The sequence below is a fragment of the Schistocerca gregaria genome, chromosome 5 (assembly GCF_023897955.1).
Source record: "Schistocerca gregaria isolate iqSchGreg1 chromosome 5, iqSchGreg1.2, whole genome shotgun sequence".
NCBI lineage: Eukaryota > Metazoa > Arthropoda > Insecta > Orthoptera > Acrididae > Schistocerca > Schistocerca gregaria.
Window position 1 is genome coordinate 171,810,053 of NC_064924.1, and position 12,878 is coordinate 171,822,930.

The 12,878-nt window shown below is 42.6% G+C and overlaps 1 protein-coding gene across 1 annotated transcript in view; it reads right to left on the reverse strand.

The window, feature by feature from the left end:
- Positions 1 to 503: 503 nt before the first annotated feature.
- Positions 504 to 12,878, reverse strand: part of LOC126273084 (cytochrome P450 6k1-like) — a 71,496-nt gene continuing 59,121 nt past the window's right edge. Inside the window, exons 7-8 of the mRNA XM_049976498.1 lie at positions 7,198 to 7,449; positions 504 to 786 (exon numbers count right to left, since the gene is read on the reverse strand). Coding sequence (XP_049832455.1) covers positions 617 to 786; positions 7,198 to 7,449 — 422 coding nt within the window. The 3' untranslated portion in view covers positions 504 to 616. The remainder of the gene's footprint in view (positions 787 to 7,197; positions 7,450 to 12,878) is intronic.

Here is a 12,878-nt window from a genome sequence, read left to right on the forward strand (position 1 = left end):
CTGAAGAATGCGTGGTTACCCACGCTTAAACATAGGTAAACACCAGGTAGTTTGTGCGATCGCGGCGGATTTTTCATAATTATTTCGATAGTAAATAACGTAACACAGCTGCCTCCTCGACGATTCTGCTGTAGTAATTGAACAACAAATGGCGTTTGGCTTGCGCCAGAGATACGATTAGAGGCCGCATGTTTGCAGTGCTTGCTACGATAACAAGTACCGCTCATATGGAGTCTCAAGGCCAAGGCAGACGACCCTTGGTACAAGGCGATTGAGTATCTAATCGCAACTTATCACGGCTTCAGTAATTATCTGTGGGTTTTTCAGCACTGCTTTGCCTGCCATACTCTATTAGGCAGCGCGAGTACAGGGGATTCCCCAAGTAGGCCTCTAGTTCACGCAGTTACCTTTAGATATCAGAGGTAGGGATGATATTTCGTTATTTCATTTTATTTTCAGACACAACCATACACACACACACAATTGAAGAAGACACTGATAGATTGTTGGTGTTCATAGAAATGACGATTGTTAGAGATTTATTGACGATACACGTGGTACACAGAGTATACGGTCTTCTCGAAAAGTTTCTTTTAGGACAGTTAATATTCACTCTTCACACAGATCTCTTCTTCGCTCGCAGATGAAGCCCAGTTGCGGGCATGAACACTATGGTTAGTGGATCGAATTCAATTGGAATTTCAGTCTCATCGCATTTCTGGAATTCGATCTTTGACATGAGGTGAGCGAGGCCGATTTTAGACTGCAGAAGACCCAGTCTCATGCCTGTGAACAGAAAACGGAACATTTTAATTAACGTTTAATACGCAGTATAGCAATAACAGCGTTTTTACGATACGATTGCTGTAGTAAATATACGATGATGCTTTGAGATAATGGCGCACAACGTTATCATACAACCACGCTCTCACAAGATACGTATTCAAAAGAAACCACAACTGTAGATACAAGTGCATAGCTTAGACCTTATTCCGCTGGATCCCTCAGTTCAGGGAAGGGTACTGGAGCTCTGATCGAAATCGTTTTAAATTCTTCTAATATGGGATAACACCACCAGCTAGACTGCGATAATAACTATAGCTTATTGCCAACGGAAAGTTAGGAGAGTATTGAAAACCTCACATTGTAGGTAGCAATCTATGACGCAAAACAGAGAGAAATATTTCGTCGTGGGATCTTAGCGTACGGTTCTCTAGTTATGGATTAAGCTTCCCTCTTGCATCAACCGAAGTACACTCGTAGATCGAAATATACCACCAATAAATTATTTTCCAAATCATCCTATGCCGATTATAATGTAACTGTTGAGAGCATCTACCACAGCTTCTAGTACAGATGAATGAATATTCTTATAACTGAAAAGCACTGGATTTTCTGGGAATTTTAAACGAATGTATTGCTTCCTGCTAACATTTACTGGATAGACAGACCATTTGATGTTCTACTTGAAATACATTAATACAATCTATAAAACCTACGATACAGTAAATAGATGCGTCTGTAGTGGTTACACATCGTTAATTGAACATTACGATGATCGGGAAATTCTAATACAATCTCTTTAAGAGAAAATAGGGCAGTTGGAAGTGAGCCGTCAGCAGTGGTGGATGTGGGGAGAGAGATGCCAGAGTTTTGAGAGCGGACGATCTGGACGTGTGTCCGTCAGAAAAAGGAAATTTGTTTAATTGGATGTCACAAGTTTTATATATACACTGCAGGAAATTGAAATAAGAACACCGTGAATTCATTGTCCCAGGAAGGGGAAACTTTATTGACACATTCCTGGGGTCAGATAAATCACATGATCACACTGACAGAACCACAGGCACATAGACACAGGCAACAGAGCATGCACAATGTCGGCACTAGTACAGTGTATATCCACCTTTCGCAGCAATGCAGGCTGCTGTTCTCCCATGGAGACGATCGTAGAGATGCTGGATGTAGTCCTGTGGAACGGCTTGCCATGCCATTTCCACCTGGCGCCTCAGTTGGACCAGCGTTCGTGCTGGACGTGCAGACCGCGTGAGACGACGCTTCATCCAGTCCCAAACATGCTCAATGGGGGACAGATCCGGAGATCTTGGTGGCCAGGGTAGTTGACTTACACCTTCTAGAGCACGTTGGGTGGCACGGGATACATGCGGAAGTGCATTGTCCTGTTGGAACAGCAAGTTCCCTTGCCGGTCTAGGAATAGTAGAACGATGGGTTCGATGACGGTTTGGATGTACCGTGCACTATTCAGTGTCCCCTCGACGATCACCAGAGGTGTACGGCCAGTGTAGGAGATCGCTCCCCACACCATGATGCCGGGTGTTGGCCCTGTGTGCCTCGGTCGTATGCAGTCCTGATTGTGGCGCTCACCTGCACGGCGCCAAACACGCATACGACCATCATTGGCACCAAGGCACAAGCGACTCTCATCGCTGAAGACGACACGTCTCCATTCGTCCCTCCATTCACGCCTGTCGCGACACCACTGGAGGCGGGCTGCACGATGTTGGGGCGTGAGCGGAAGACGGCCTAACGGTGTGCGGGACCGTAGCCCAGCTTCATGGAGACGGTTGCGAATGGTCCTCGCCGATACCCCAGGATCAACAGTGTCCCTAATTTGCTGGGAAGTGGCGGTGCGGTCCCCTACGGCACTGCGTAGGATCCTACGGTCTTGGCGTGCATCCGTGCGTCGCTGCGGTCCGGTCCCAGGTCGACGGGCACGTGCACCTTCCGCCGACCACTGGCGACAACATCGATGTACTGTGGAGACCTCACGCCCCACGTGTTGAGCAATTCGGCGGTACGTCCACCCGGCCTCCCGCATTCCCACTATACGCCCTCGCTCAAAGTCCGTCAACTGCACATACGGTTCACGTCCACGCTGTCGCGCCATGCTACCAGTGCTAAAGACTGAGATGGAGCTCCGTATGCCACGGCAAACTGGCTGACACTGACGGCGGCGGTACACAAATGCTGCGCAGCTAGCGCCATTCGACGGCCAACACCGCGGTTCCTGGTGTGCCAACTGTGCCGTGCGTGTGATCATTGCTTGTACAGCCCTCTCGCAGTGTCCGGAGCAAGTACGGTGGATCTGACACACCGGTGTCAATGTGTTCTTTTTTCCATCTCCAGGAGTGTACATCCAGCGGTAATGTTAGGTGACTCACCCTGTATAATGACTTTTGAACACTATTAAGGTAAATACATTGCTTGTTCTCTACCAAAATCTTTCATTTGCTAATTATGCCTATCAGTAGTTAGTGCCTTCAGTAGTTAGAATCTTTTATTTAGCTGGCAGTATTGCCGCTAGCTGTATTTCAGTAGTTCGAGTAACGAAGATTTTTGTGAGGTAAGTGATTCAAGAAAGGTATAGGTTATTGTTAGTCAGGGCCATTCTTTTGAAAGGATTGTTGAAAGTCAGATTGCGTTGCGCTAAAAAAATATTGTGTGTCAGTTTAGTGACGAACAGAATAAGTAAAGAGAGAACTGTCTGAGTACGTTCAGTTTTACTCATCTGTCTTTGTATCAAATAACGTAGAAGTTTATTAGCATAGTCATTCATAATTTTTCTAAGGGGACGTTACAAATGCAGTAATTCGAGCGATCACAAAAGCTAGTGCGAAATGAACAAAGTGTAAAACTGAGATCAGGGGGGTCATACAGGGGCCTGACAAAAATATGAAAAAACCCGCGAGAAAATCTTGCTTGAATATAATGCTAGCCAAGCCTGCAGGTCGATCTGTTGTATTTGGCCAAAAACGGAAACTGTGCAATGTCCTCAATACGTTGCAAGGATCATTCGTGGTCACAACAGTGTTCTGTGTATTTATGAGTGCATTACGTCTGAGCTATGTGAACTCGAACTTGACCAAATTGTTGGTGCTCGTATCGTGAGTGCTTCCATAACCACGGTAGCCAAAGTGTCTGGAGTTTCAAGGAGCACCGTATCGAAGATTTATACCGCATACAGGGAAGGTTAAGAGCAGCGCAGACGAAAATGTGTGTTGAATGATAGTGACAGACGCTCATTGAAAAGGATTGTGACGAAAAATTAAGGGGACAACAACTGCAAGAGTCACTGTAGATCTGAATGCTGCGTTCTCGAACCCTGTCAGCACCAAAACAACACGAAGTGAGCTGCATAACCAGGGAATTGCAAGGCGAGGTGAAAATCCAAAACCAGTCATCAGTGATGTAAATGCCCGTGAGAGGAAAACGTTGGGTTGAAGGCATAAAAAACCTGCACTATGGAGCAATGGAAGTAAGTCATTAGCTCTGATGAGTCTTGCTCGTTACTGCTTCTGGCCGAGTTTACGTCCCAAGAGTGAATCGTGGAAGGGATTCTCTGATGATTTGGGTAAGCATACCGTCGTATACAATGGTCCCATTGTAAGATAACATTACTACCAAGGGTTATGTGACCATTTTGGCTGATCCGGTACGTCTCATTGTACAATGTTTGTTCCCCAGTAGTGATGCAATGTTACAAGACGACAAATGCCCTGTTCACACAGCTCGCATGCTCAGGATTGGTTTTGTGAGAACGAGGATGAATTGTTGCATCTCTTTGGTGGCGAACCACAGTCACCAGATGTCAATATTATTGAGTCTTCACGGTCTACTTCAGAGAGAAGACTGCGTGATCGCTCTTCACCTCCATCATCGTTACCTGAACCAGCCACTATTTTGCAGCATGATAGTATAACATGGAAGTGAAACGTGGACGATAAATAGTTTGGACTGGAAGAGAATAGAAGCTTTCTAAATGTGGTGCCACAGAAGAATGCTGAAGATTAGATGGGTAGATCACATAACTAATGAGGAGGTATTGAACAGAACTGGGTAGAAGAGAAATTTGTGGACCAACTTGACTAGAAGAAGGGATCTGTAGTTAGGACAAGCTCTGAGGCACCAAGGTATCACCAATTTAGTATTGGAGGGCAGCGTGGAGGGTAAAAACCGTAGAGGGAGATCAAGAGGTGAATACACTAAGCAGATTCAGAAGGATGTAGGTTGCAGTAGGTATTGGGAGATGAAGAAGCTTTCACAGGATAGAGTAGCATGGAGAGCTGCATCAAACCAGTCTCGGGACCGAAGACCAGAACAACATCAACAATATAACATTCCCTTGAAAGCCACACAGGACCACATTTAATCATTCCGGTGAAAGCTGTTTTGAAGAGCAATTGGTTTGCTTCATATTAGGCTTGTTAATATGTTTTTGGTGTTTCCATATTTTTCTGCACTCCCTGTAAATAGGCAGTCTATGAAGATACATTGTTGACGTTGGTTAGTAAACCAGCAAAGACTTACTTTCACGAATTGTTGCGTTCTAGCAATACTTTTTCACGTAGATTTAAAGTTGAGAAACATGAGATAAGGCGCATGTTTGCATCAGGCAATTCGACCAGGCTCGTTACACAACATGTACTCACAGTTAACGCCTACGTAAATGTCCTATTGGTTACAAATTACGAACTGCAACTCAGAACAAATACTGAGACACGGAAAAGGGACATTTCACAGGTTGGATCAGTGAAGAGAGAAGACGATTCAATTCCAAATTATTGGTAATAGCAGTGTGACAGCTAACGTCCAAGATACCTTCTAACAGCAGTCTACCGCAAGTCTCTAGAGGAATGAAAGGTTCCAAATGATTGGAAAAGACCACAGGTAGTTCCAGTTTTTAAGAAGGGTCGCCGAACAGATGCGCAAAATTATAGGTCTATATCTCTGAGATCGATCTGCTGCAGAATTTTAGAACATATTTTTTGCTCGCGTATCATGTCATTTCTGGAAACCCAGAATCTACTCTGTAGATTCCGGAAACAGCGATCGCGTGAGACCCAACTCGGAAAATATTAGATACAGGCTCCCAGGTACATGCCATTTTCCTTGACTTCCGGAAGGCGTTCGATACAGTTCCGCACTGTCGCCTGATGAACAAAGTAAGAGCCTACGGAATATCAGACCAGCTGTGTGGGTGGATTGAAGAGTTTTTAGCAAACAGAACACAGCATGTTGTTGTCAATGGAGAGACGTCTACAGACGTTAAAGTAACCTCTGGCGTGCCACAGGAGAGCCTTATGGGACCATTACTTTTCACAATATATTTAAATGACCCAGTAGATAGTGTCGAAAGTTCCATGCGGCTTTTCGCGGATGATGCTGCAGTAAACAGAGAAGTTGCAGCATTAGAAAATTGTAGCGAAATGCAGGAAGATCTGCAGCGGATAGGCACTTGGTGTAGGGAGTGACAACTGACACTTAACATAGACAAATGTAATGTATTGTGAATACATAGAAAGAAGGATCCTTTATTGTATGATTATATGATAGCGGAACAAACACTGGTAGCAGTTACTTCTGTAAAATATGTGCGAGTATGCGTACGGAACAATTTGAAGTAGAATGATTACATAAAATTAATTGTTGGTAAGGCGGGTTCCAGGTTGAGATTCATTGGGAGAGTTCTTAGAAAATGTAGCCCATCAACAAAGGAGATGGCTTACAAAACACTCGTTCGACCTACACTTGAGTATTGCTCATCAGTGTGGGATCCGTACCAGGTCGGGTTGACAGAGGAGATAGAGAAGATCCAAAGAAGAGCGGCGCGTTTCGTCACAGGGATGTTTTGTAAGAGTGATAGCGTTACGGAGATGTTTGGCAAACTCAAGTGGCAGACTCTGCAACAGAGGCGCTCTGCATCGCGGTGTAGTTTGTTGTCCAGGTTTCGAGAGGGTGCGTTTCTTGGTAAGGTATCGAATACATTGCTTCCCCCTACTTATACCTCCCGAGGAGATAACGAACGTAAAATTAGAGAGATTCGAGCGCTCACGGAGGCTTTCCGGCAGTCGTTCTTCACGCGAACCATACGCGACTCGAACAGGAAATGGAGGTAATGACAGTGGCACGTAAAGTGCCCTCCGCCACTCACCGTTGGGTGGCCTGCACAGTATAAATGTAGATGTAGAACTTTCTGTAATGGATTTCTCTGAAATGGTTACAGTTCAGAGCGAGAAGACGCCCCTTGTATTATCAAAAGTAAATCCCAAGAACGAGTCTATAGTCAAACACATAGCGTTTACTTCGAGGAAAACATTAAATTCCTACTGCTCCTCAACCCCGGCAATTACAGCAAAACACACCATTCTGACAGAGGTGAGGGTAGTGAGACTTACCTACACAATTGCGTGGTCCCTCACCGAAGGGGAGATACACGTAGGGGTGCCTCTTGGCTTTCTCCTCCTCGGAGAAGCGCTCGGGGTCAAAACGCTCTGGGTCAGGGTAGTACTTCGGGTCGTGGTGCAGCGCGTAGTTGGGCACCGCGACTCCCATGTCCTTGTCGATGACCACCTTGGTGCCTCGAATCTGGTACGGGCGGGTGGTCTTACGTGGGAGGATCGCCACTGGCGGGTACTTCCTCAAGGTCTCTGTAACAAAAAGCCAATAACATTGATAAGTCTATTCTGTGACATTTTAAATTGATTATGAAAAAAGTAATTATCCACCTTCGCAGGTAGCCACAGTTTCATTAAATTTCTAGAAGGAATACTTTTCGCCACTACCATTAAAAATTTTACTTTAGATTATTGACAAATTTCGACAGAAATACCACTATCAAGTGGCAACTGCAACCAGAGATCCTAGAAATATGGCATGCTATCAGAAACTAAATAAAAATGATATGACTCTTGTGGATGTGGAACATATCAAAGTATAACATAAAAACATAGGAGATTTGAATATAATACTAAGTTTCGTGATCATTTGTCAGTAGAGTGTAAAGATATGTGATTACATTACAGTAAACTAGAAATGCTAATATTTACAGAATTAGTACAATGTCAGCATAAAACAAAGTTATCCACTTTTAATGAATTTGTCATAAAACAAAATACCTAATCTTGACTGTTGTGACCAAGTGCTGTCAAAATTGAAATCTAACAGACATTTTTACATAAGCTGGTCTAACTGTAAAAGTCTTTCAAACTGTGCTTTAATTGGAATCAATTTTTAATGACTGTTGGCAATTTATTGAAAATGTGTATTCTTGAGTATTGGACCCCTTTTTGGACCAAGGTAACTGATTTAAGTTCTTTATGTAAACTGTACTTATTACTAGTATTGATACTGTGTATTGAGCTATTGGTTGAAAATAGAGACATATTATTTGCATCAAATTTCATTAAGGAATACATATACTAAGAAGCAGTGGTTAGAATACCCAAGACGTCCATTCAACAGGTTTCTACATAATGTTCTTGAATCTACACCTCAAATGAATCTGATTACCTGCTTCTTCACACTAAAAACGTTTGCTCAGTTTCATAAGAGATATTCCAAAATATGACCCCACATGAAATAAGTAAGCAAAGTATGAAAGACTTTTCAGAGTAATGTCTCTTGCATCTGACACCATTTACGTGGTAAATACTGACTTGTTTAGGCGCTTCAGTAATTCTATGGTATGCCCTTCCGAACTACATTTATTATAGAGTTGTAATTCCACGAATTTAACACTGTTAGTCTCTTCTACCACAAGTCTTATTATGTTGTACACATGTGGAAGGAAATGTCTTATATGTTCCGAATTGCATATAGTGCCTTGCAGAGGAAGCTAAATGTAGTGTGAGGAGGCGTTCAATGAATTCGAAAGTACAAAAACAATTAAAATCGCTCAAAAGAGGAAAGGCCGCTGGAGCTGATGCGATACTAGTTCGATTTTACACAGAGTACGAGAAGGAACTTGCCCCCCTTCTTGCAGCGGTGTACCGTACGTCTCTAGAAGAGCGTAGCTTACCAAAAGATTGGAAAAGGGCACAGGTCATCCCCGTTTTCAAGAAGGGACGTCGAACAGATGTACAAAGCTATAGGCCTATGTCTCTAACTTCGATCAGTTGGAGAATTTTGGGACACGTATTATGTTCGAGCATAATGACTTTTCTGGAGACTAGAAATCTACTCTGTAGGAATGAGCATGGGTTTCGAAAAAGACGATAGTGTGAAACCCAGCTCGCGCTATTCGTCCATGAGACACAGAGGGCATAGACACGGGTTCCCAGGTAGATGCCGTGTTTATTGACTTCCGCAAGGCGTTCGATACAGTTACCCACAGTCGTTTAATGAACAAGGTAAGGGCATATGGACTACCAGACAAATCGTGTGATTGGATTGAAGAGTTCCTAGATAACAGAACGCAGTATGTCATTCTCAATGGAGAGAAATCTTCCGAAGTAAGATTGATTTCAGGTGTGCCGCAGGTGAGTGTCGTAGGACCGTTGCTATTCACTATATATATATATATATATATATATATATATATATATATATATATATATATATATATATATATATGACCTTGTGGATAACATCGGAAGTTCACTGAGGCTTTTTGCGGATGATGCTGTAGTATATCAAGAGGTTGTAGCAATGGAAAATTGTACTGAAATGCAGGAGGATCTGCAACGAATTGACGCATGGTGCAGGGAATGGCAATTGAGTCCCAAAGTAGACAAGTCTAATGTGCTGCGAATACATAGAAAGAAACTTACTTTATCATTTAGCTACAATATAGTAAGTCAGAAATTGGAAGCAGTTAATTCAATAAATTATCTGGGAGTAGGCATTAGGAGTGATTTGAAATGGAATGTTCAAAAATGTTCAGATGTGTGTGAAATCTTATGGGACTTAACTGCTAAGGTCATCAGTCCCTAAGCTTACACACTGCTTAACCTAAATTATCCTAAGGACAATCACACTCACCCATGCCCGAGGGAGGACTCGAACCTCCAGCGGGACTAGTCGAAAATGGAATGACCATATAAAATTAATCGTTGGTAAAGCAGATGCCAGACTGAGGTTAATTGGAGGAATCCGAAGGAAATGCAGTCCGAAAACAAAGGAAGTAGGTTACACTTCACTTGTTCGCCCACTGCTTGAGTACTGCTCAACGGTGTGGGATTTGTACCAGATAGGGTTGATAGAAGAGATAAAGAAGATCCAATGGAGAGCAGCGCGCTTCGTTACAGGATCATTTAGTAATCGTGAAAGCGTTACGGAGATGATAGATAAACTCCAGTGGAAGACTGCAAGAGAGACGCTAGTAGCTCAGCACGGGCTTTTGTTCAAGTTTCGAAAACATACCTTCACCGAGAATTCAAGCAATATATTGCTCCTTCCTACGTGTATCTCGCGAAGAGACCATGATGATAAAATCAGAGAGATTAGAGCCCACACAAAGGCATACCGACAATTTTTATTTCAACGAGCAATACGAGGCTGGAATAGAAGGGAGAACCGATAGAGGTACTCAAAGTACCCTCCGCCACACATCGTCAGGTGGGTTGCGAATTATGGATGTAGATGTAGATGTAGATGTAGTGGGTCTTTTCAGAGATTAATGTCAGTGTACTAGCTTTACACCATTTATTAATCTCAGTGAAAATCTGATTAGGAGGTATTTCTAAATCTGTACTTGACTTGCTATGTATTTCAATGTCTGTATCATCTGCAAACAAAACAAACTTAACATCTGGCTGTGTAACAGATGAGAGGTCGTTAATGTAAGCAGGAAGAAACAACAGACCCAAGATGGCGTCTTGAGGAACACCAAATGTAATTAATTCTCTATCAGATGAAGACTGATGGCTTACTCCACAGGTATTTTGTAATGACACCCTTTGTTTCCTATTACTTAGGTAAGACTCGAACCATTTTGCTTCATTGCCAATGACACCATAAAATTCTGATTTACCTAAGAGAATACTGTGATTCACACAATCAAAGGCTTTTGACAAGTCACAGAAAATGCCAGTAACATCTAATTTGTTATCTAATGAATTAAGTACAGTGTTACTACATGTGTAAATAGGCTTCCCTATATAGAATCCCTGGAACATAAACTATGACTTGTACAATATATTAGTTGCAGTAAGATGCTTAAGAATATGGTTGAACACAGCCTTTTCAAATATTTTTGAAAAAGCCGGCAGGAATGGAATTGGTCAATAGTTTAATGGTGTCTCATTATCCCCTTCTTGTAAGGAGACTTAGCTTCAGCATATTTCAGCCAGTCTAGAAATGTTCTGCTCATAATAGATTGATTACACAAATAACTTAACATGAAACTCAACTCACAAGAACATTCTTTGATTAACTTATTACCATAACTAGTAGAATAATTTGATTTTAAGCATTTTATGATGGATGATACTTCTCTGGGAGAAGTGAGTGTTATTTGCATTTCACTGAAGTTATTTGTAGAGACTGGTCTCAGATCTCCCATTGCACTGTTTGCTGAACCTGATAACCCAAAGCTGTCAGTAACAGAAACAAATCTTTCTGACAAATGCATGTAGTATTATGAACACTACATGCATTTCTTACCAATTCCTGATTTACTTTTAGAGCTGTCTGTTCCTCTTCCTTTCTGGCCCCATATGTCTATGGCATCACTGTATCCCATGTAGGTTTTATTTTGTTGTCTGCTGTAATAATGTTTTTTATACAATAACACTGCTTCGATATCTGTACTAGTTGCTCCAATAGTTTGCAGTATTCTTTGTAATGCATCGTAGTGCTTACATCAGAGCTGTTCCTGGACAGTAGAACCAGTTTCCTTTTTGCCCCACATGATATTTGTATTCCTTGTGTAATCCATGGTTTATTTTTATTCTTCTGTTTGATTTCAGTTACCTTTAGGGAATTTTTTTTCAAATGAAGGAGTAACTTTATTAATGAATGCCTCGTATTTGTATTTGACTCAGAAGTATCATAAACATCTACCCAGTTCATGTCTTCGAGCAATCTCCTAAAATTCTTAATTTATGATCGATTTATTACCCTTCTGTGCTCAGACTTAATAAATTTCATATCCTGACAAGTAAAACTTAACAGAAAATGCTGCATGTCATGATCAGATAGGCCATTTGCTATTGGTTTTGTGATATGATTTTTTCCCCTAGATTTGTCTATGAAGATACGAGGTGCATTCAAGTTCGAAGGCCTCCGATTTTTTTTAATTAACTACTCACCCGCAATCGATTAAACTGGCGTTACTTCTCGACGTAATCGCCCTGCAGATGTACACATTTTTCACTACGCTGACGCCATGATTCCATGGCAGCGGCGAAGGCTTCTGTAGGAGTCTGTTTTGATCACTGGAAAATCGCTGAGGCAATAGCAGCACGGCTGGTGAATGTGCGGCCATGGAGAGTGTGTTTCATTGTTGGAAAAAGCCAAAAGTCTCTAGGAGCCAGTCCAGGTGAGTAGGGAGCATGAGGAACCACTTCAAAGTTGTTATCACAAAGAAACTGTTGCGTAACGTTAGCTCGATGTGCGGATGCGTTGTCTTCGTGAAACAGCACACGCACAGCCCTTCCCGGACGTTTTTGTTGAAGTGCAGGAAGGAATTTGTTCTTCAAAACATTTTCGTAGAATGAACCTGTTACCGTAGTGCCCTTTGGAACGCAATGGGTAAGGATTACGCCCTCGCTGTCCCAGAACATGGACACCATCATTTTTTCAGCACTGGCGGTTACTCGAAATTTTTTTGTGGCGGTGAATCTGTGTGCTTCCATTGAGCTGACTGGCGCTTTGTTTCTGGATTTAAAGATGGCATCCACGTCTCATCCACTGTCACAACCGACGAAAAGAAAGTCCCATTAATGCTGTCGTTGTGCGTCAAAATTGCTTGGCAACATGCCACACGTGCAGCCATGTGGTCGTCCGTCAGCATTCGTGGCACCCACCTGGATGAAACTTTTCGCATTTTCAGGTCGTCATGCACGATTGTGTGCACAGAACCCACAGAAATGCCAACTCTGGAGGCGATCTGTTCAACAGTCATTCGGCGATCCCC